At 40.0% G+C, this 24,802-nt stretch overlaps 1 protein-coding gene across 1 annotated transcript in view; it reads left to right on the top strand.

Annotated features, from left to right (window-relative positions):
* Positions 1-24,439, top strand: part of LGR4 (leucine rich repeat containing G protein-coupled receptor 4) — a 74,415-nt gene extending 49,976 nt beyond the window's left edge. The window contains exons 5-18 of the mRNA XM_071418273.1: positions 7,963-8,178; positions 8,807-8,878; positions 10,310-10,378; positions 10,949-11,020; positions 11,107-11,178; positions 11,843-11,911; positions 12,388-12,459; positions 13,559-13,624; positions 14,228-14,299; positions 15,108-15,179; positions 15,860-15,985; positions 17,760-17,881; positions 18,426-18,500; positions 21,473-24,439. Of these exons, the coding sequence (XP_071274374.1) occupies positions 7,963-8,178; positions 8,807-8,878; positions 10,310-10,378; positions 10,949-11,020; positions 11,107-11,178; positions 11,843-11,911; positions 12,388-12,459; positions 13,559-13,624; positions 14,228-14,299; positions 15,108-15,179; positions 15,860-15,985; positions 17,760-17,881; positions 18,426-18,500; positions 21,473-22,752 (2,455 nt within the window). The 3' untranslated portion in view covers positions 22,753-24,439. The remainder of the gene's footprint in view (positions 1-7,962; positions 8,179-8,806; positions 8,879-10,309; positions 10,379-10,948; positions 11,021-11,106; positions 11,179-11,842; positions 11,912-12,387; positions 12,460-13,558; positions 13,625-14,227; positions 14,300-15,107; positions 15,180-15,859; positions 15,986-17,759; positions 17,882-18,425; positions 18,501-21,472) is intronic.
* The last annotated feature ends 363 nt before the right edge of the window (positions 24,440-24,802 follow it).

Here is a 24,802-nt window from a genome sequence, read left to right as displayed (position 1 = left end):
CAAGGGCAAATGATAAAATATATCAATTTTAGGATGGTGAAAAAGGAGGAAATTAGGTTAGTAAGTGGTAGCAAGCTGCTTGTCACTTCTTTTTCTGAGGAAAAGCAAATTGAGATTTCCAGATAACCAGTTGGAAATACGGTGGGCAAGTCCATTCTGGAAGTCACTGGTGTCAGAGTCCCAGACAGTTGTGAGCTGGAAGGATCACTGCATCCAGCTCTCTAGTGAATGCTCAGGGAGTTGAATTAAGGAATAAATGAGTTACACAGGGGTTGGAGCCATGACCTTGGTGCTATCAGCACCATGCTCTTACCAACCGAGCTCATCTGAAGCTCAGGAGGATTTGATCTTGGGCTTTTTTTCCCCATCCACTGACGTGACTCAGCCTTTGGTTTGTAATTCGTTAGAAACGGGCAGGAATTTGAGAATAAATTGGGTTTTGAGACAAGTGTAGTGAGAGATCAAAAGTATTTTTTCTATACAATTTGTTTACTTCACCAGAATGCATTTCTGTGATTTTAATGAATTTCAGGAAAACTTTGCTAGCATTATTCATGCATAATTACACTGATTATGCATATCCCCTAGTAATGCAGATAGCACCTTCTGGCAAATGAATCTAAGAGTGATCCTCTGAATTTTGTGTCTGAACATGGAAACATAAGTATCAGCATCCTGCTTTATTGTATGAAGAAAAAGGACAAAAGTGATTTATTCCCCTCCCTAAGGAATTTTTGTTAATTCAAAACTCCCAAATTGCTGCAAGCTTCTTTTAAAACAAATAATTCATTGCAGAATATGTTAGAAAAACCTGCTTCTACTCTTCTATATGATCTGCATCCCAAACCTGCAAGTTTAAACATCACTGAACTGTCCCTCTTTTGGCAATTTCCCAGTTTGCTCTGAAGTATGGTTCAGGGCTATTTTTTTCCTTGGTGAAGGCACAAATTACTTCCTCAAAACTTTACAGTATATTGATAATAATTTCATTTTAAACAACTTTACAAGTGTTTTCTGTCTTCATGTGCTCCACTTTTTAGCTCCATAGGAAGGCAGTTGCCACAATGTGGTATGCATTAACAGACTCAGTAAACATACCTGGGTGGAAATAAAAAAGATGGTTATAGGGGCTTCATGGTCTGCAGTGTTTATATTACAGCTGGTGAGAAGCCAGCCTGGTTCAGAATACTGAATGGCAGCTCTTTATTTTCTGTTAGCATTGAATATTTTTTCCCAGCTCCGGCCTCCAAAACAGAGTTAGAATAGGGCTCTTTATATGGAAGTGAAATTTAGCAAAAATTAAGAAGTCCTGAGTAGGGTTCTTTATATAAAGGTGAAATTTAGCAACATTAAGGAGTTGTACGGAGGGGCAGCTTGCTGTGTAGCACCCCAGGAAAGTTCATCTGGCAGGATGTGTGCTCACACTGCAGGGTGCTGTGATAGGGGTGGCTGTGGGACAGCTCTGCTGAGGGAGAAGCCTCTGTTTGTCCACCTTGTGCCTCTCCCAGTAGCACAACAACCTGACCAAGAGCTTCACAAATGTAAGCAATAGTCTTGGTGCATTTTGGTTACTGCAAAGCATCAACAGCATGGTTTTGTTACTATGAGGCCATGAAGTACTTTGTGTTTTAGGTCTGCAGGTGGTGTTGGGGAGGTTTGTGGGCGCTCCCAGGGTCGCACAAAGAGCAGGAGGTGCAGCAGCACAGTGCTGGAGCTGCTTCCTGGGAACCACCAGGAAGCCACTGAGGAAAGTCTCTCCTCTAAGTGCCTTGGTATATTTGACTGATGATTTATTTTGTATTTATTCTGAACTTTGACCCAGAATCTGGGGATTTGTAAAATGGCAATGTGAGCTGCAGCAATCTTTAGGCTGCTCTGATTGACCACAGAAACCCAGCTACGTAGGACTAGTAGGAATATTCTGGTACAGTCCCCAACGTGTGACAAATATTGGAATTACACTATTTAAACAAAGACTTTCAGATACTTTACAAAGGAAAGCTTTATTCCACTTGAGTAAAAAACCCACAAACCGAATTAGCACCATGCATTTGCCATCAAACCCAGGAGTCTTCTGCAAGCCTGTCAATATCTGCTGATGTATTAGGTATGATTTACTGTAATTGTAGTCCCAGCACATGTGCGCACTTGTCCACATGCAGGGAATACTGGAGCATTCTACAGCAGCAGTTCAAAGCACTGCAGTTTAGCAGCTCTGCCAGATTGCCAAGCTGTGGGATTTGGGATCCTGCCAGAGTGATACTGAGCTGTGATAGCTCCTGCCCCTCCTTGCTGGGTGGGTGCTCACCTGAGCTGCACGGTGAGTGTCTCCATGCCTGTGGTCAGCAGGCATTTCTGCACTCCCTCAACAGCCTCATCTGTTCAGCAGGACCATAACCAGTTCTTCAGTCTGCTTCCCTGTCTTAGGAGGCTGGAGCAGCCTTGAGGCAGGATAAGACAGGAGGCACAAATGTGCTGAACTGGCATGGGATAATGTTTTCTGGGGGTGGGAATCATCTCAGCCCAGGTGGGAAACATTGGGGTCCTAATGTAGAACTGAAAGGAATGAGAGCAGAATCGTGTTTTGCAGGGTAAAATGTATGGTAAAAGCATGGGGACAGAGAATGGAGGCATATTTCAGTCATATCTAAAAATATAAAGGCGACTGAAATATTTCTGATTATAAATTAATTTTTAATATGTCTGATTATAAATTATAAAATTAAAATATTATAAATAAACTCAGACATATTTAAAATATATGCTATAGCACATATCAGCTACAGGCTTGAATTTATAGTTTTTTTTGTATTTTAAGAAGGATTCCTTATACAGATCAAGTTAATATTTGTCTTTATTTAAAAAGTCAAATCTAGAAACACTCTGCTAGTAATGAGAGTGCCTGAGTTTAAGCCATAGTTGATGTTGCTGACAATTTCAGTAACATAAACCATAAACACAAAATGTGTCAGAAGGGAAGATCCTTGAATTTGGAGAGAACAATGCAAATATAATCTTACATCAAAAAATACACAGTTCTGTTCTAATTCTGCTGTCTTCTTCTTAAAGAGTGCTTTAGGGCTCCAGTTGATAATTCTGTGATTCTGGATTACAGTTTGGAAGGACAGGACATGTCTGTAGGGACTGTGGTGTCTGGGAGGCTGTGGAAGGTGCTCAAGGACTAGATGAAGTTTAGAAGCTTTAAACAGTGTTATATGTAGCAAGCAGCCCTTACTGTGGCAGGTGTCTTTTCAGCTAAGCACCTTTTAATGCTTTGTCTTCAGAGGTTTTCTGGCTTCCTGCTTTGCTGTTACTAAGGGTTTAAAGGGCACCAGCCCTCAGATTTAGTCTGTGTTAAAATATGGGATTAATCAGAATGGAAATGGAAGAAATTGACACATTTTCTCTTTAACCTGCAAAACCAATACAGAATTAAATGCACTGAATATGTTTTTGTTCCTTGAATGTTTAGAGTTAAGAATGTATAAGAGCTCTTCTGAGCATATCTGATTGTGCTGAAAAATCTTTAAATGTACTGCTTTGTATACTTCACATATTTTTCTATGCCATCTTTACCTTTAGAAGGTGTTCTGGTTTTCTTGCAAGCGGGGTGGGTTCTTTTGTGAACTTCAGGAATTTCTGGTATTGTTCTAGCTTTTTTTTTTTTTTTAACTGTCTGGGCTTGCTTAGGGAATTGCTAAGTTTAAATAAAACTGCTAGGGAATTATTTAGAAATTGAATGATCAGAAATTTAAGTGTGATGGTGAAAGTTGAATGGCATGTAGGCAAAATTAGCTGAATCCTCTGTGGGGACTTTGCAGCAAACCGTGGGCTTTGACTGGTACCATGTGAACAGATGTGGAGAAACCAGATGTGCTGGCCCATCAGTGCTGGTGATGGGAGCAGCTTCAGCATGTACCACTAGTTTCTGAGGGCTGCTGTCAATTTGTCTTTGAATCAAGCAAATCCTCGTGTTGATGCTCTCAACACCCAGTGCCCAGAGAGCCACTGCTTGATGCAGTGAGCAAGCTCTCAGTGTTCTCAAGTGCCTCTGCTAACATGGGTCACTGCCTCCCCCTGCAGCAGGATTTCCCAGGTACCAGCCTTATCGGCACTCCACTTCCAACTAAAAACCTTCTCCGCCGTTATTGGAGTGATTTCTTTGTGGTTTTTGAAGGAGCTCTTTAAAGAGCAATGCTCTTTAATGATTGCTATTGAGCAGAAGTGGTTTAACACAAGAGCTGGGAGTGATTTGCCTTTTATTAACATCAGCAGTAAACTCCTGCTGTACAAGGCTGTTAATTAGGCTATTAGGACAAGGCTGTTAAAGTTTCCTAGTGCTGAAGCCTGGAAGAGCCTGTGGTCAGGGATGAGAGCTGGTGAGGCTGGTCCTGGAGGCCTCTCAGGTGTTACCTCTGGGGGATGCAGGCTGTAGGGTGGTCACCCTAAGCAGTGTGTGTACATTTGTGTGTAAAATTTCATTTATACGTGTGTGTTACATTTGGAACTCCTATTTGTTTGAACTGGGGTAGAAGTTCTTACTAATTCTGGTTTCCTTAAAGCAGAGTCAATTGTTTGAAGAGCCTGCTTTGTCCTGTTCTAACAATATATCAAATACTGATGGAAGAGCTGCTGAATGTTTAGGTTTCTATCATCCTTCTGCTCTTTTCTTCTCCTGGAGTTGGTGCTTGTGTAAGGAGGGAACATAAGGGGAATGAAAGTGAAGATGACAGCTCCACAACTGAACTCTTAATTTATAGACTAAAATGTAAAGGTCTCTCACAAGCCAGTGTCTATAAGAAAGCTGGAATTGAAGTAGCTTCTGAAAGATAAAGGTCTAATTTGAAGAATATACTTATATCTTTAACAATGTAGTGGAAAAAGACAGTCTTTGTACAAAGTCCAGTCCAAGCAATGAGTATTGCTTGTTCTTTGTTAATTATTTCAGCTAGGGAATATGCCCCTTAAAGAAAAGTTGTGGTCCTTAATTGTTAATGTTTTGTGAAGGTTGTCAAATATTTTAGTTTTGTTTTTCAGTTGTTTCACGAAGTACTTTGTTATGCGCATTTCACACAAAATAGGAGAGTTTCAGCTGTGTTTTGTGCATTCAGTATCATGTGGATAAGCTTTGACTGTTTGGAAGAGAAAGGAAAACCATGGCATATTAGGCTCTTAGGAGAAATGAAGGAACACAAAAAATTGTGGATGAGAGCAAATAACTTAAAAATACCTCTTTCACTTTCCACACCTCCCTGGTTGTGTCAGTGATGGGTGGTGGTGTTCTTTCCCCCCTCATCTTTGCTACTGTGGGCTGTAGAAAATAAACAAAATAGCTGGGATGGCTGTGGAGAGTCATCAGTTCAAAGTGGGGTACTTGGGTACTGGATCCTCCTGTTCTGGGGGACAGAGGGCTTGGCAAAGCCAGCTGAAAACTCAGGGTGAGACATCATCTCCATGACTGTCTCTGTTCCCCCTGGCTGAGCTCAGCTCCTCACTGCGTGTGTCCATCCTTCCTCTGTTCTCCTCTTCCTTCAAGGCTGGGAGAGGAGGAGCAGGACCAGAGGCTTTCTTGTGTGCTTTTGTTTTCCAAAGTCTCCTAGAATAAGTGGAATCTAGCAAGGTGCCACTGGAAGTACAGATGGACTAGATGAGTGATGGACAATGATTGAAGCCTGTCTCTTGAGTATGCTTCTTCTCTTAAAAAAACCCAAACCAGCCCCTTCCTCCAGCAAAAAACCCAAAACACCAAAAAAACCCCCAAAAGAACCAAAAACTCAGGAAAAAAAAAAAGGGAGGGGAGAGGTGGGGTAAGGAGAAATTAGAAGACCTGGATATGTTTATTCCATTGGGAAATAATTCTTTTGATCTTCAGGGAGCTGTGTAAATTTAGGAGAGAAGAAAGACAGGTAATTTCTAGTTGCTTTTTTTTTCTGAAGCAGAGCCTCAGGCTTTTTTCCTCTCTCCCCCCAGCTTCTTTGTTTTCCTCCTTTATTATCATCAGACTTGGGTTTCTCTGAGATGTTCTGGTCTCCATTCAGCCTAAGAGCATTCAAGTAGAACATCATACACACCTCTCAGATCATGGGCAAATGATGAGGGGATGCCAGTGTATGAACCATAGGAATTCACTCTGATGTACAGCTTTAGAGCTAATCTCTCACTCATCTTAGGAGAGAACTTTGACTGCAGACAATTTTATAAGTTCCCCCTTGTAATAGCATATTTGTTGCTTAATTGGGTGTATTTTTTGACTTTTTATTACATGGAAATTCAGCTGATGGCTTTTTTTCTTAATAATTTGAAACATGCAAACCTCACGCATCACAACAACAAACCTCTGTTTTAAGGAAAAAGATGAAGTGTGTTAAATTTGTGATCAGGGTTGTCTTCTGCATTAACTCTTAGGGTTGTATTTTCCCTTTGAATTCTGCATGTCCTTTAAGTGCTGGAATCAGATCTGTTGTGACTGTGCCTGGGGACAAATGCATGAAGTCACTTGGTCCACACTGCCTGCCCAGAGAAGGACAGGATGAAGGGCTGGGGGAAATTACTTCTGAAACTAACCCAGCTAGACTTTCAAGAGCATATCTGATCATGGCTTTAGAAACTGCAGAGTGCTAAGTAATTCCAGAGCTGTGCTGATTTGTATCTTAATGAGCATCCCTGTGGAGGGGGGTGTGTTCTGTGTCCCTGCACCATGGCTGGTGCAGCAGTTGTTTCACACCACCTTTGCAAGGTGCTTTCACAGAATCACAGAATGATGAGGTTGGAAGAGACCTCTAAGATCATGGAGTCCAACCTATGCTCTAACACCTCACCTGGACTATAGCACCAAGTGCCATGGCCAGTCTTTTATTAAACACATCCAGAGATGGTGATTCTACCACCTCCCTGGGAGGAGCATTCCAGCACTTTATTATTCTTTGGGTGAAAAATTTCTTCCTAATATCCAACCTATACCTTCCCTGACATATCTGAAGACTGTGCCCTCTATTCTCTATCCTCTTTCCTTGTATTTGCAGGGAAGTCACCATGGTGCAGTTGTGTGATGACCTGGAGAAGGGCCATCAAATACTGCCCAGTGCTCTGTGCCTTCTCAAACCCACTGAGGTCCATGGATAGGAATGTTTTACTTCTTCCCAGCATATTGAATAACCTCTGGGTCCTAGATATATGTCCCCTTGTCCACCCTTAGTTACTCCAAAGCTTAACCCGTTCGTGGCTGGAACCAGGACAGTTACCATAGCTAATTTTGCAATTTGCATTCATTTAGGGGAAAAGTATGATGGCAAATCCAGGGGTACACAGTAGGTAAAAGTGCTGATGTGCTGTTTTGCCTTTTGTTCTGGAGAATGTTAGAAAAGATCAGGGGCAAGGCAGCAATCAGTTGTAGTTGAGATCTTTCATTTGTTGGGATAATTCATAACTTGACTTTGTTCACAAACAGCTTTTAATAATCTTGTTCTCTAAAGTAGGTGCTTTGTTACTGTATAGCAGTGCCACAAATCAAAGCATACAACAGTACATGATGCTATCAACAAGGGCGATGTAGGGATAGGATAATCCATTCAAATGAGTAAATGCCTCTGCAGTCTAGGCATGCTGTCAAATGACTGTTTTAAAGAATTTTTGCTGTGTTAAAAGCTAGGGGTTTTGTGGGAGATGCCTTATAGAGTTATTAATTCATTTTGGTTAGCTAATTATAAGCATATCAATTTGTTCAAATGTTTTATTAAAAATGTCTGAAAAGTTTATTATGAAACTTTATTTTATAGGCTCTTCATTTGCCTTGAAAAAGGTTTTCATGCATCTTTCAGTAACACTCCAAACTTGGAAGTATTGAATTATTTGAAATAATTCACACTTAAGCTTGAACAGAGATGTTGATGAATAGTAGGACTTCAGCTGGGCTTTGCAACTGTGTGGTTTGAGTTTGCTGATGAATTCTTTGTTCCCCTGCAGGCGTTTAGATGCCAACCACATCACTGCCATCCCAGAGGACAGCTTTGAGGGGCTGCTGCAGCTGAGGCACCTCTGGCTGGATGACAACAGCTTGACAGAGGTCCCCATCTCTCCACTCAGCAATCTCCCTTCCCTGCAAGCCTTGACACTGGCTCTCAACAGGATAACTCACATTCCTGACTATGCATTCACCAACCTTTCCAGCCTGGTTGTTCTGTGAGTGTTTGTGTTTCACAGGGCACTTGGCTTTTATCTGCAGTTACAGTTTTGGTTCATCCAGGGTGGCACAGAAAATGGATATTTTGCTGTGTTTTAGCTCAGTTGGCCACTGCCAACATGAGATCATACCATGTATGGTAGAGAATCTGCTGAAGGTTTGCTAAAAACTTTCTCCTAAACAAAAAGCCACACTGTTGTGGGTAGTGAGATTTGAGTTCTGACATCTCATTATGTGATGAATACTTCAAAATAATAGTTGTCACAGAAAGCTTTCAGAGATACAGAAAGAAGAAAAAGTTATTTTAGCTGACACCTGTCTCATTGTAATCTTAAAAATCTCTGTGGAATAATAAGAAAAATACGTTTGATTTCTGTGTTTGCTATTTTTCATCACATTTCTGGATAGTGATTAAAGATTTAAAATAGGTTGTCTTGACTGCAAGCAATCTGTTCTTTTTCCATATGAGGATGAAGTATTCTGTTTGGAAGTGAAAGATATTCTTCTCTGTAATCCATCCCATGCAATGTTTTTTGCTAAATTGTTTAACCTCTTGATTTCGTAGAAATATCTGCTAATTTGTGAACTTACATGAAATCATTCCCTTGTTTTGGTTTTGTTTTTCAGACATCTTCATAATAATAAAATAAAAACTATAGGAAAACACTGTTTTGATGGATTAGACAACCTTGAAACCTTGTAAGTATGTTTCCTAAAATAATTTGTGGTCAGTGTTTGTCTCAGTCTCAGCTTAATCAAGGTTGCCATGCTGGGATGATGAAAGTTTTGCAAATCAGGTGTGTGTGCCCTGACAGTTGGCTCCAGCTCAGTTTTGGAGCTGAAGGCTGGTATCAGTGCACTGCCCCACCAAAAAGGAATTACCTACATTGAGAAGCAGGTAAATACCAGCCTGGGTGAGGTGTCATGCTGGCTGATGTGGCTGCAGTGTTCCCAGCCCTGCTCTAGCTGCTGTACCTTTGCATAGCACTCTGCTGAGCCAGGTGGACAGATCACAGGTGTTTGAGTGGCCCCATGAGTGATGAGGGACAAACATTTGTGTCTCAGGTTTTCTGTAGGGTTAAACATCTCTAGGATACGTGTCCAAAGCTACTGTGTGACAATAGGAGCTTTCTGAGGGGGTCTCAGAGGGCTGCTGCTCCACTGTTCCTCATCCTGAACCTCCTGAGTTGCCTCAGTGGCAAGGACTGGCTTTCAGCTTTTCCCATTTCCCTGCAGCTCACTCAGGGAGTGTCTGATAAGTGATATCTCTATCAGCAGTGCCTTTTGGTATGCTTTGGGGAATGCTAAATTAGTGAAACTAATGAGGGAGGGCAAGGGCAAGCCAGTGCCAAGCTCTGTTAACGTGAGGAGCTGGGAGGAGGCCAGAGATGCTGCTTACTTCATCTCTCTCACCCTCAATTGAGCAATGACATGCTGGGTAAAGAGATACAGCTGACACAGGACTCTGAAAATGGCTTTGCATTATTTATTCCATTATAAGGAATAAATATATCTAATGGAATAAATAGACATATTTATTCCATTATAAGGAATCCCTTTTGCAGAGGTCCTGACATTACTGCTGGAATATTGACAGCTTAACTGAGAATTCAACAGATCCCCATCACCAATCTGTCATGAGGTTTTCCTGTGCTTCTAATCAGTATTTATAATTGGTTTTCTGCAAGATCTGCTTTTACATAATGGCTTATTTACTGTTTGTTTTATAAAGCCTTAACAAAAGGTATTCTTAGGCAGATGATAATAGAGTAGTAACTTGTATCTACTTTTTAAATAAAACTTTGAAATCATAGTTCATTCCTGTGTAAATTCTGTTGAAGAAAAATCTATGAGGTATTGAAAAATACTGAGCTTTGCTGTAAGGAAATATTATATAACTTAATATGAATAATCCTCTGGGTAATATTTAATATCTTAGCTGAGTTATTAGCTGGTTATAAAGTATGTAAAACATCAGAAGATTAAATCTAAATTGAAGTTATTCTATGGTCTAGTTAAAGGTGTTCTGAGAACTTTTTTCTTTCGTTGGACTGTCTTAAACAAAAATTATTTTGATAAATCATGGCTACTGTTAAAAATGTTATAATGTTCTTGCTTTATTTCTTCTAGGGATTTAAATTATAATAACATGGTAGAGTTCCCTGAAGCCATAAAAGCACTTCCAAGTCTAAAGGAATTGTGAGTATTACTTACTCTTTCTTTTTACCAGTTTTCTTTCTCTTTTTCATAAATAAAAAGGTGAAAAAAGTCCTGGATTTAAGAATGCTTGCCTCATTGTGCAGGAGCCTAAATTAGGTTAAGTTATGCTAAGTGAGACTATGATTAAAAGAAAATATAATCATCATCTGGAGAGGGCATGTGTTGAAAATGATTTTGGAGTTACATAAGCAGGAGAAGCATTAGCATAGATCTGGATCAGGAGAGGGTTTTTGCCTTCAGGGTAGGTGCTCATTGATGATGCAAGTTTTCCTTGTGCCCTCCTTAAGAGATGAGTGGGAAAAGTGAAAGTACAGCATGATGTTGGGTCAAAATAATGCCTTTCTAATGAAATATTTTCAGTTTAGCTGCTGTGCAGTAGACAGAACTCATTAAAATTATTCCTGCAGATGGACTTAGTCCTACTGCAGTCCTTGTTAAGGCAGGATTGGGAATTGAGTAGGTATGATGAAAATGACTGCTGGTTGAATCTGCTGGCAGTATAGTTTTAAATGCTAATGTTGAAGTGTTTTTCTTTGCTATTATCTTTAGGGGATTTCACAGTAACTACATTTCCATAATTCCTGATGGTGCATTTGCAGGAAACCCCCTTCTGAGAACGATGTAAGTAATTTTCATCTATCTATTTTTAGCCTTTAGCAGTCAGTGACTGTAAGAACAAACACTGAAATGTGTTCTTCATTTCCCAGACATTTGTATGATAATCCTTTGTCTTTTGTGGGGAACTCAGCATTTCAGAATCTGTCAGATCTGCATTCCCTGTAAGTACCTTTTTGACAATACTGTACAATAAATGGGTATGAAATGTTGCAGCTAAGGACTCAAAAGAAATAAATTTTCGGACTCCCTCTTACATTAGAGGGGTTTTTTTCAGTAAGTTCTAATAAATATTGTTATTGTTGGGAATATCTAGTTTCTTAAGAAGCTCTATTAAATATGCTCCACAACTTTTTTATTAAATTACCTTTCATAAAATACATAACCCAAGGCCAAATGCTCAGATTCTTAGTTAAACAATCTCCAATATGTCCTGGGTGGTTTTTTGAGCAGGGATGTACATGGTGAGAATGTTTTGCAGGTTAGTGCATGTATGCTCTTAAAAGATAGCACTTCTGGGGCTGATGAATAAGCAAAATGGAGTGAGACTTGGAACTACAGCTGCACTTTTCATGTGTATTGATAGCACTCTTTGCAGTTTGATGAATTGCAATTCTTTGCTCGTGAAGGAGTAATTTATTAAGCAAATGAGTAGCATAAGAAGCAGTGAAAACACAGCCTTTCCCACATTATTCAAGTATAAAATTTAAAAGCAGTAAGAATGTTAGAATGTCTCCTTAGTGTAAAAATCTACCTGATAATAAGACTGAATGTCACAATTCAATTTCATAGTAGTTCACACCTGATTTTCATGGGGATTTTTTCCAGGGTCATTCGGGGTGCCAGCATGGTGCAGTGGTTTCCTAATTTGACAGGAACTGTAAATCTGGAGAGCTTGTAAGTGCCTTCTGCAGAAATAAATTCATGGGTTTGCCACTTGGGAAGGAATTGAAATCTGATTAGTGGATCTGAAGAGCAACTGCATGTGTGTTCTCTTCCTGTCAATAAATGTAACAATACAGTTTTCCTCACTGTACTGATACCTGGGTGACACTTAGTGGGTTCTTTTTTAGTAGGGGGAGCTGTGAAAAGCATATGAAAAAGGCCATTGATACTAACCTCCTCTCCCAGAAATGAAAACCAGAAAAATTATCCTCTTAAAACAAACAAACAAAAACCCCCACAAAAAATAAACAAACAAACAAAAAAAACACAAAAAAAATCTCAGAAAAACCCCCCAAACCAACCAAACAAAATTTGGTGGGTCAATTTAGCATCCCAATAGCATTCTGTTCTTATATATCCTTGTTATGCCATCTGTCATAAACAAAACAAGCATTTATAGGGTTTGTTGTTTGTTTTTTTTCCCCCAGAACTCTTACAGGAACCAAGATAAACAGTATTCCTGTTAATTTATGCCAAGAGCAAAAGGTGCTTCGGACTTTGTAAGTATAATATTGTGCCTCTCTTCATGCATCAGAATGTTTTGAAAGAAACTTAAATCTACTTTAAAATGAAAGTGTTGCTTTCAATTTCTCATCCTAGTAGTTCTACCAAAGTTGGAAATGTGGTTTCTTGATTGTTTTTTGTTTGGATGTAATGCCTTACATTCCTTAAGCAGAGTCTCCTTTATTAGGGATATGTTGCGTTTCTTTTGTGTGTTAGAGAGATATGCAAGGTGGTGCTGCAGAGACCAATCTTCAAATTTGTTGTGCCACTTCTCATTGTTAACAGAACTGTAGTCAGCTACATTCAGAGGTTAAAGAAGAGTTTAGTTACAGAGCTTTGACTTCTGGTGTTCGGGAGCAGAGGAGAGAGCATCAGGAACCAAAGAAATGGAGATGAGAGTTAGGAAGAACATAGCAATGCAAAGACTAGACATAAAAGCCAGTGAGGATGTGTTAAAATTAATGCAAAAAACCCCAAACTGGTAACTGAAACCATTAGGGGATGGGAACAAACCATGTTTGCAAAGGATGCATGCAGGAAAATGTGGAACAAAAACAAATCCTGAAAAAGGGAGGAGAAAAAATAGATTCTGTTTGATAGAAGAAAAGCAGGAGAGAAAAAATGATGAGGTGGGATTTATTTTCTAGCAGCCATTTACCTTTCAAATAGAATTTTTAAGATATTTTGCTTGTTTCTAGTCTTTTCTTCGTTGTTTCATGGAATATTCTGAGCTTTCCTAGCTTTGCTTAAGCAATCACCAGCACACTAAACAAAACTGGCACCAAATTTGTATGCTTTACATGCAATTTACTTAGTTTATTCTAAAAAAGCAGGTTATGAATAAATTTTTTAGATTATAACTCTCAGAATTCAGGGAACACGTCCTAAATGTTTTTAGGGTATGTGTATACCAAGATGTAGAGTTCACACTTGTGATATCCTCTGTGATTTTCTCTAAACTACCCTTGGTTTCTCAGAAGAATGGTACTAACAGGATGATTTTTCTGTCAATCTGTTTAGTAGTTACAAGTGATGAGGTATTTCAAGTAGAAAAGAGTTGAACTAAGCTCCCTTCTGCCATTTTCTGTTTTGAAGGGACTTGTCTTATAACAATATCAAGGACCTCCCAAGTTTTAAGGGCTGCCACACCTTGGAAGAAATGTAAGTAGAAATGAGTGTTGTTTGTTTTTATAAACTCTTTAGTATTCTGAGTCCACATCTCTAGGGATGTTTTTGCTTCATGTTTGATCCAAATTTTTAAAAATTAAGGACAGAGAGAGAGATCTCATGAGAAGTGTGCTGGACAGAGAATTCAACCACTTGTGCCTTCCTTAATTATCTAATGTTTAATTATTCCTGTGGCACAAAAGTAATGAAAGACACAGTTTAATCCTGCATTTCATAGTAGTATTGCTATGCACATAAATGGAATGGTTAAAATATGCCCAAAGACTCCATGCAGAATGGAGAGTTATTTTAAATTTTAGAATGACTCTTCTGGGTTCACAAAGTGTTTTGAAAGTAATTCAGTCCACTCTTAAAAGTTTCTTCTAAATTAAATGAGCTGTACATTGGGATTGGGCAGAGGTGCCAGGAAGGTGCTCCATGAACATAGCTCATGCAAAACATTTGACAGTCTGTCTGGGAGGGGAAATGGGTAAAACCTCACACTGATAAGGCTAAAGCCACCCATTAGCAGACACCAAGCTACCCTTTGTATGAAATCAGCTACTAAAGTTCTGTTTCTGCTTCTTCCCTTTGCAGTTCCTTACAGCATAATCAAATCCATGAAATTGCAGAGGACACCTTTCAAGGACTATCCTCCCTTCGTGTCCTGTGAGTGCAGATGTAGCTGCATGCTGAGTAAAACAAGATCCTGGTTTTGATTCCCATGTAAACTGATGTCAGGGTTTGGTGTTACAAGCTTGATTGATGGCAACAGGCTAGCAGCCAGTTTCAGCCCTGTTCCTTCTATTCTCCATTTTATTTTTCTAGCCTATAAAATATTTTTATAAATATTAAGTCTAAAAAATGAGGTTTTTTCAGTGGTCCAGTATTTTGCATTGTAACTGTATTATTTCATCATATAGTATTTGTTGGAGAGATCCTATCTGTTTTCCTCAGGAGAAGCAGATAAGTAAACAATTATCTTCTCCCCTTACAACTCAAGCTCTATTAAGTTAGCAGCAAGAACAATCCAGAAATATACAGGTATTTTAAGAAGAATGTTATAACTCATGGTGGTCCAGCAGAAGCTGGAGCTGGATTTGAAATGCAGCAAACCAGATGCTCCTCTGCTAGTTCTTTTGTTGTCTTCCCCCATCTTTGCCAACATGCCCTGCTATAGATGCAGTTGTCACCAAAGTGATCATCCTGGCACCTTCATGCTGGGAATGGGTGATGCCAGAGGCAGCCTCTGCCTTGGGAGAGGGAGCAGCAATAAGAGATGAGGTGAAGCAGGATACAGCTGCATTACCAAGGAATTTGGCTCTTATTGCACCTGGCTGAATGGGAAGAGAGGGGATATGTTCTGCTTTTCTGGTACAGGCATATGAAGTATTTGTCACCTTAGCTTTTTTTCTCAGTACAGTGGCTGTTACAGTTGGTGAAACTGCCAAATAATCTCCTTTGGCATTCATTGCAGGGACCTCAGTAGGAATCGGATTCATCAGATCCACAAGGGAGCTTTCATCACTGTTGGAGCTCTCCTTAACCTGTAAGTAGGCTGTTCTGTGCAGTCACCTCCTCTCTAGCATTCAGCTGCTGAGATAATAAATGTTTTTAGCTTAAAAGTGATGCTGTCACGGACATATTTTATGAAAAATCCTTTCATTAGGATTTTTCTCCTGAGAAGCTGAGAGGCCTCAGAAAGGAAATGTAAACAATCTGTGCTATGGAATGCAACAGGTGCATCTGTGATTGGGCTCATGTGGTTGTTTTTAATTAATGGTCAGTCACAGTCCAGCTGTCTCAGACTCTCTGGTCAGTCACAAGATTTTATTATCATTCCTTTCCTTGCTAGCCTTCTGATGAAATCCTTTCTTCTCTTTCTTTAGTATAGTTTTAGTATATAATTTTCTTTTCATATAATAAATATCATAAAATAATAAATCAGCCTTCTGAGGTATGGAGTCAAGGTTCTCATCTCTTCCCTGGTCCTGGGACCCCTGTGAACACCACCACATGATGTGTTCATCATTTGTTTAATATCTGTGAATCAAGAAGGCTCCTGCTAGCTGAACACATGCAGGGCACACTTCTTTAAGTGCCTGCTGCACTGACAGGCATTTCCAGACCACAGCCTGGTGTGATAAAGCCCTTCCCTACTTTAATGAAATGTGGGCCAGAGGGTCTTCAAACTAACTTTGTAACACAGTGTTAATATTCACATTCCAGAGACCTGAGTTTCAACGAGCTCAGTTCAGTTCCAGCTGAAGGATTGAGTGGCCTGAACCAGCTGAAACTCACAGGCAATTTGGAGCTGAAAGAAGCTTTGGCAGCCAAGAACTTCGCCAAGCTGCGGTACGTTGGTGAAGAACACCCCAGGGTGCTTGCAGTGCCCAGCAGGGTGTGCTCAATGGAGCCAGGGTGTGCAGTGCCCATGGCAAATTGTCTGTGCTGAGTCCTGCAGGGTCTCAGTGCTGCTTGCAGAAAGGGCATCTTGTGGGAACCCAGGAAATCCCTCTGGCTGCCCTGGAGGACTCGAGATCCTGTCAGGGGGCTCGAAGACCTTGGCACAGAGCCCAAGACCCCTGTGTCTTTGACCTTGACCCATGAAAAAACAATTAGCAGCCTTTATATGAAGAACTACAAGTCAAAGGGGTTTAAGTAGAATGATAGTGAATTTATCACAGGGAGAAAAAATAGATTTTTTTGGTGTTTTTAGAATGGGGGCTCAGGAGGCAAGATGGAGGAATTTGGGCGTGCCCTATCCTTCATCTTTCTTCTTCTTGGCCTCCATCTTCTGCTGTGATGTTGGCACTTTTAGATTGGTTTAGAGTAGAGGCTCACTGTCTAACATAGGTGATAGGTATTGGGAAGTTATGGTTAATAATGTATGTGTAGTTTTCAGTATAAAAAGACAACACTGCCTTTTGAGGTGGGCAGAGTGCCTCTGACTGTCTTGCTGAGCAGACCTCAGCTGGACAGGAGAAAGAATTTTATAGATGAGAAACAATAAACAACCTTGAGAATGAGAACTGAAGAGTTCTGACTCCTTCTTCGACTGCCAGGCTGGGAAAAGAGACTTGAGCACATCTCAGGGTCACTCTGAGCAGCAGAGATTCTCAGAGCATCTGACTGCTCTGGTGTACAAGCCAGTTACAGATAATTTTCCTGGGGTTGTCTAATATTCTCCACCACTTTTCAGGCAAGATATCATCTGGTTTGAGAGCAGTGCTTTGGGTAGATTTCCATTTGTTACTGAACTGAGCACATCTGTCTTTCACAGTGAGGAAAACAGGAGCAGACAGGCAGGTGTCTGATCACACAATCACCATGCTTTATATATATTTTCTTGGAGGCAAATGATAAGAATAAAAATAATCCTTCAAATGGAAACCTGTAATTGATTTTTGTGGGAGATGGATCAGACAGTGATGAACTGTTTTCCATTTCTCAAAGATCTTTCTGCACATTTAGAAGAAGCGGTCTGATGTTCCTCCTAAATATTTTCAAGAAGAGAATTCAGGATAGTTGATATTGTAGTCCTGAGTGAAAAAAATTAGATTCTGGTCTGCTATTCCCTCATTGTTTATGTGGTTTTTTTGGAACTCTCTGTGAAGATGTACTTCTTATGTGTCAGAATTAACAATATGTACAATTTCTGCCAAACACACAAAAATAGAAATCGTAGTTTGATATCACAGAATGAAGAGTGAGAAGGAAAGATGGTAACACAAGGTTGTGATCATCTGGGAATTAACTTTCTCACAAAACACTTACACTGTAATTAGCTTACTTAATTAGTATTCAGTTTAATTTCTACAGCAATGCCACAAACTAACCCTGATCAGAATTTGGTTTGTACATGGAGTAGAAAGAACAGTAGAGAGCTAAATATCATAACATCATCTTTGTACTTCTCACTTGGATACGTCACCTGTCCTTTATTTCAGTGCAAGAGTTCATTAGAAATGCTTATACCTGATCCAATTGGAAACAGCTTTTATCAGCCACTGTGAGAAAAAGATTTGAGTTTAGCACTGATGTGTGCTACTGAAATATTTTTAATAGGTGGTAGTCTTACCTTTGGTTACAAGGTTTAATGGTCTTCCTTGTCCTGCCTGTATTTCAGGTCACTCTCTGTACCATATGCTTATCAGTGCTGTGCATTTTGGGGTTGTGATTCTTATCTAAACTCCAATGCTGAAGATTCCAGCCACCAAGATCAAGGTGCCTTGATGGATCATGAGAAGGGTAAATGTTTCATGTACTTAACCAGCAGTATTGTTTTGTACTTGACTAGAATAAGAAGTGTGTGTTGCCTTTGAATAAGGGAATAGGAAAAATGTAAGTCTTTATATAAGTCTCTTCAGAAGAGATCTCTCACAGTGTTTAGCAATTGTTTACAAATCAGCAGTGCCATGTTCCTTCCAAACATATGAAAGATGTGCTGGACACTGTAAGACTTGCCTGTCTGAAAAAAAATTAGTAATTAAAAAAAAAGTCAAACTGCAGGTATTGCTTCTGTCATGGTTTTATTGTTCTCAGTGTTTCAGCCTTTCTATTCAGACAGGACTTGTTCTTCCCCTGACTACTTCAGGCTCCTTCCCCAGTGATCTGGTTACAAAGTCCTATGAGCAGAAATTTCTGCACTGAGCATCAGACCTTATGTGGCAAACCAGAAGCACTTCACTTGTCACAAGGCTCAAGTGTCACTGAACTACTTCCATCCTAGGCAGCTTCACTGCCATTTCACTTATTTTTCTTCCTACAACTAACACGTTTTTCACTTTTACAGCTAATGCAGATATTCTAAGAAATGAGAAAAATGAGGAATTGGGACAGACTATTATTCACTGTACACCAGCAACAGGTAAATCTCATCATGTGCTTTTGCCACACTGACCTTCAGGCATGGTGTTATGCAGAGAATTATGGTGTTATGAGTGAATTAGATCTTTGATTCTTGGTAGTCATTCTGTACACAGAAGATTAAATTCTCCAGTGCTTTCAGTGAAACTTGATTTGATGTCAGTGTTGTTTTGGACGAGAAGTCACAAAGATCTGAGTCAGCTTTAGACACATAGCCCTTCATTGGAGAACTGTCCTAGGAAAAATACCAAAACCTCTTTCCATAAGCAGAATAATCAAAGAGTGTAATGCTTATATTTGGAGTCTGCTAATGCGCTGCCTCCTTATTCTGCCTTATTTCTCCAAGGAGCTGTCTGGAGCAAACTGTGTGAGTGCTCATCTGTTTCAGTGAGAGTTCAGCCAGTGCTTTAAAAGCTTAACTCAAACTGCTGTCTATCATTGGTGGTTTTAAGGAAGCTGGATGTCTTTCCAGGAGAGAGGATGAGGAGCAGCCATGTGATCTGTTCCCCAGCCCTGCTGTAGCTGCATTAACTGTGAGCAGAGGGCTGTTGCAAGCAGCTGGAGCAGGCAGCAGCATCTTAAACTCCTCTGGACATTTGTGCAGTGAACAGTCTTATTGGCATACCAGATTTACTCCAAGTCAGGCTTGAACAGTCCAGGAGTGTTGCAAGTCTTTGATCTTGCAATGAATATTTTCATTCTAGGCAGGTTTCTGCCCTTCTATTTCTCTTACTCCAAGTGCCAATTTCTGTACACGGTTCCCCTCAGCTCCTGAAGCACTTGCTGTGGTGTCTCTTGCTTTCTGCCTTTGCCTCTCCAGAGTTTCCTTCCCTACATCCTGTACCCTTTTGTTTGCCTCAACAGGAACATGCAGATACACTATGCTTCCAATGAAGTTACTCCTGGGTGAGCAGGAGTTTTCCAAGTCTTACTTCTTTCTCTTCTCCTAACTACTATTTTATGTTACGAAAATCTGTTTATCTTTTGAGCTAGCTCTGGCTTTAATATCCAGAATACCATAAGGATTTCTTGATCACAGCCAAAAAGTCCTGTAGTCAGAAAGTCAAATATATTAATGTAATTGTACATAATCTAAAAGTTAATTTGTTAAAGGTGCTTATTTGCTTTTGATCTCCTGTTTACAGAATGAGAGTTAAGATGGTGTGTCACATGGGTTAAATTTTTCAAGTCTTTAGCTCATTCTTTTTGTCCATGCCAGAAATGCTGTAGTAGGTCTAGAAGAAAGAGCTTGTTCTACAAGTTCACAGCTTGCCTTGGTTTTCACCCGTCCCTCTCGTAGTGAGAAGTTTCTATGCCATGCTGCCATCTGCTCATAGGATACTCCACCCACCATGTCAGTTCTGAATCACTGCTCAGCCTGGAGATCCACTTTGCACCTTGCCTAAAGAATGGATTGCTGAGCAGTGGTGCTCAAGCAGCTCAAATTTGCTGAAACACCCTTCCAAGCATGAATTTTTGCCCCATCCCAGCATGGGCTGGGAATATCAGTGTGAGAGGAGGGTAACTTTTAACCCAAAGGATTTGGGAGAAAGGCAGGAAAGGGTAGTGGCTTTTATTTGTCTCAAGTACAACTACTAGAAAAATGGCTTCAAATTGATTTTTGGAAGCACAGAATTGACATTTTAAAATTTCATAAGTAGGAAGTTGTTTTTATTTTTAAGTAGATCAGCTTAGCAGGTAATGTTTTGTCACACAAATGTATTGTAAGGTTAATTATTCTGTCATTGATGTTGTACTTGAGAATACCTGCTAAAAAGGGGTTTTACTCCTGATTTTCTGATAATCCAGTGGGCTTCATTATTTTCTGCCCAAAAATGAAGCTTGACCATTTAAACAAAAAGTTTGTTTTTGGTTTTTTTTTTTTTTTTGCTTGTCAGTTCATTAATTTCTGGAAGTTGCTTTAGGCCTTGTGAGATTTTTTCACTGCCATTGAATCATTCTTGGCAGTTCTGATCCTGCCCACAGCAGGGATGGGTTGTCCTTACCTTTCCCCTGCCTGGAGGAAAGGCATGTGCAGCACAGAGCCAGCCCTCAGTAGTCACAGGCTGGCTCCAGCCTTTGCAGGCTGGCATTTTTCAGCTGCTCCCTGAGTGCTCCTCAGCTGCAGGGAGGGATCCTGAGCTACTGTGCTTAGGACAAATAGAGATGCCTAATGGGGATATAGGAGAGGTTAAGTTCTTGTAATTGTTACTTAAAATCAGTAGGATTTCCCTATGGAATAAATGGCAGTTAGGGGGATTAGAAGGGTATGCAATATGTTCCTTGTCTTGTCTCCTTTATTTTGTTTGTTATATTTTTTTTATTATGTAAGCTGTTTTAAGTGACAAAAAAATAAGAAAAAATCATTTTCTCATATGACTTTTCAAGCTCACAGTGCCCTTCAGTGGTGTGGCTGGGGGACAGGGCTTGTGGTAAATTCCTGTCCCTATTAAAGCTGCTTAAATTGAATTTGGCTGCTGTTCTACAGATGTTTTCTTGTCACCAAAAGTTACTTCAGAAGGCATGTTTGTGAATAATTTTTTGAGAGAACATGTTCTTTCTAAAAAATTCTTCTCCCTTACAAGGGGATTGTGGACATTCACTTTTATATTTTTTGCCACCCTTTTCTATAAAGTATGAAATCTACATAAAATAAAAAAGTATTTAGGTCACACTAATAAAAGCTATTTTGAATAGCTAAAAGGTAATTAAGTTTGTTTAGCTAGCTTGTTTATACAAAATGTTCTCAAGTGACCATTCACTGCAGTAATTATTATTTCAGGCATAATTAATTAGTAAATAACTTCAGCAGAATAGTTTGCTTTCAGCTGACCTATTTAGCAGTTCAGCTGTGTATTCTATTCATGAGTTAATGAGGAGTTCACTTTTAAGACCTTCTCAAAATCTTGCTTATTAAGGCAGAATCTTTTCCTAAATTGGTTGTCCTTCTGTTTGTTTTTTGTTTTCTTCTAGGTGCTTTTAAGCCTTGTGAATATTTATTGGGCAGCTGGATGATTCGCCTTACTGTCTGGTTTATTTTTTTGGTTGCTTTGTTCTTCAACCTGCTTGTCATGTTAACAACATTTGCATCCTGTACTACATTGCCATCTTCCAAACTGTTCATAAGCCTGATTTCTGTCTCTAACTTATTTATGGGAGTCTATACTGGTATTTTAACTTTCTTGGATGCTGTATCTTGGGGAAGATTTGCTGAATTTGGCATATGGTGGGAGACTGGCAGTGGTTGCAGAATTGCTGGGTTTCTTGCAGTTTTTTCATCGGAAAGTGCCATTTTTTTCCTGATGTTGGCAGCTGTTGAACGGAGCTTGTCTGCAAAGGAGTTTATTAAAAAGGGGAAAAGCAACCGCCAAAAACAATTTCAAATTGCAGCATTTTGTGCTTTCCTGTGCGCTCTGGTAGCGGGCTGCTTACCGCTCTTTTATAAAGCAGAGTACTCGGCATCACCCCTTTGCTTGCCCTTCCCCACTGGAGAAACACCTTTGTTGGGTTTCACAGTAACTCTGGTGCTGCTGAATTCCCTAGCGTTTTTGCTGATGGCTGTTATCTACACTAAGCTCTACTGCAACTTGGAGAAGGAGGATCTCTCCGAGAACTCCCAGTCCAGCACGATTAAGCATGTGGCTTGGCTAATCTTCACCAACTGCATCTTCTTCTGTCCTGTTGCCTTCTTCTCCTTCGCACCGCTGATCACGGCCATTTCTATCAGCCCCGAAATCATGAAGTCTGTCACTTTGATATTTTTCCCACTGCCTGCTTGCCTGAACCCGGTCCTCTACGTGTTCTTCAACCCCAAGTTCAAGGAAGACTGGAAGGTGCTCAGGCGCCAGCTGAGCAGGAGGAGCGGGGCAGTGGCCGTCGCTGCGGGCGCCCAGGGGGACGTGGCGCAGGACTTCTACTACGACTGCGGCATTTACTCGCACCTGCAGGGCGGCAACATGGCTCTGTGCGAGTGCTGCGAGTCGCTCCTGCTCTCCAAGCCCGTGCCCTGCAAACATTTAATGAAGTCACAGAGCTGTCCGGCGCTGGCCGTGGCGCCGTGCCCCAGGCAGGACGGCTCCTGGTCGGACTGCGGCACGCAGTCTGTGGCGCACTCGGACTACGCGGACGAGGACGACTCCTTCGTGTCGGACAGCTCGGACCAAGTGCAGGCCTGCGGCCGCGCCTGCTTCTACCAAAGCAGGGGCTTCCCCCTGGTGCGCTACGCCTACAACATCCCCCGGATCAAGGACTGAGCGGGCTCTCTGCCCTCAGCCGTTCCAATAAAAGAGGTGTCGTGTTTGGCAGACTGTTGCCTGTTTTGACCTTTCAAGCAGGAAGCACTTTTGGAATTGTTATTGTCAATGTTTAGTGTCATTTGTAAAGAAGGGAAGTGGGCGGTGACTTCTTGAGCCATACGTTTTTTAAAAAATTAAATAAATCGATTGCCCTGACTGTAAATAATTGGTAAACCAAAATTGTTACCCAATATTTTTACTCTTTTCACAAAATAGTGGTTTCTTTTATACAGTTTTTACATGCTAATAGTGTGTTTCCACATCGTATTGCAGTCATACTTTGCTTCTTCTGGTGGTGAGGTAAGTTCTTTTTTTCCCCCCCCGACAAAGCACAATATAAAGGACAGCTGTTTAATATTATAGAAATTATTTTTAAATGTGACTTTTCTATAATTAAGCAAAAAAATCTATTGCTAGCTTTGTATAGTATATTCAACATTGAATCTCAGGATGCATTTTATTGCAGGGCCAAAAAAAGGGATTAATTCTCCCATATGTAACTGTGACAGCAATATCAGAATACTGTGTTTGTTTTGTATTTTAGCTAATGTTCAATTAAAAAAAGAAGAAGTTTGTTGCAGTAAAGTACCTGTAATCCAATATTCTGTAGATTTATTGGAATCAGAATATTAACAGCTGTCAGGAACAGTAGGGTTAAACACATTTTTCCAGTGATGGCGCATCACTTCAGGTGAACCACACGAGTTTGTTCAGTATTAGGAGTCGAGTGGCAGCACTGGCAGCAGTGAGGGGTGTGGGGTGGCAGCAGAGCTGCCCCTGCACACAGCTCGTGTCTGTGCCATCAGGCTGCCAGTGCTCTGCAGCCTGCTCAGTGTCACAGCACTCCAGGAATACCTGTGACAGGCTGAGGCTTCAGGAAATGGAGGGAAAATGCAACGCAATTTGGCACTGAAAAAAAAGCATTTTTCCAATATACTTTACTGACAGTGAAGTACACTGTGCGAAGTCACTGATTTTCACCTAAATCAGTGCAATCTTTTTAAAGCATTGAAGTTCTGAGACCCAAGTGATTTAAGTACAACCAGCGATCAATTTTTTATATTTAGTTTGAAATATGATCAATACAAATTTAATAATACATGATTAAGTCATTATGTAAGGTTTTTGGATGATACACTAGATCAAGAGTAAATCCACTGCCATCCCAGTTACTCTGGAGAAATTCTTGTTAAGATCTAAAGCTAGATTGCTGTTTTGAGAATGAAACTGTACATACTGTTCATACAATGAATTTTTATCTTTGTATTGTAAGTTATTTGATAGAACCCATGATGGGAAATGTGGCTTCAGTTCATTTTGTTAATTAAAGCTACCTCCTAAACAATAGTGGCTGCCAGTAGCAGAATGTTTAAAATGTGGTTTATGTACTTTTTCATTGTAAATAGACGTGGTTGTATATTGTCACTATAATAAAAACAGGATTCTTGTATATCAAAATCATGTAGTTTGTACAAAGTATGGGAGGAATATTTACTGTATGCTGTTAATTTTTTAAGCCAAAATATTCAAGTGTAAAAAGGGAAGAAAACCATCCAAGAGTTAATTCTTATATTTACACTCATGAATATTACGTCTTCAATTAGCATGGAATATTACACTAAAGCAAATAAAGGGTACATGAATACCTGTGGTTATTTATCTCTGTTTTTCAAAAGTTAAAGCTGAAAATAGTGCACATGTAGAGTTATTGAGCATAAATTATGTCTCATCTGCTCTGAGCTACGTGTAGTCAAAGTTTCAGGAAAGAACTGCCAGAAAAGCAAGCAAGTTGACAATTTGCAAGTGGATCTGATTTCAGAATAATGATGACTCTTGGCATGCAAAAGGTTAAAAACCTTAAACGAAGTGTTAGCCCTTTTATGAAGCAATCTCTTGATTAAAGGTGTTGTGTATTGTGTTTGAGTGGAAATGTTCTTAGTATGTTTTGAATAATCATACAGATTATAGTTTTCATATTTCTACTGTTTAATGTTGAAACTGTGGGGGT

Source organism: Agelaius tricolor, unplaced genomic scaffold (genome assembly GCF_023055355.1).
Source record: "Agelaius tricolor isolate 1412-34295 unplaced genomic scaffold, bAgeTri1.0.p SCAF_82, whole genome shotgun sequence".
In the NCBI taxonomy this organism is placed as follows: domain Eukaryota; kingdom Metazoa; phylum Chordata; class Aves; order Passeriformes; family Icteridae; genus Agelaius; species Agelaius tricolor.
Note: the sequence above shows the minus strand (reverse complement) of the source record. Positions and strands in the feature narration are given on the sequence as shown.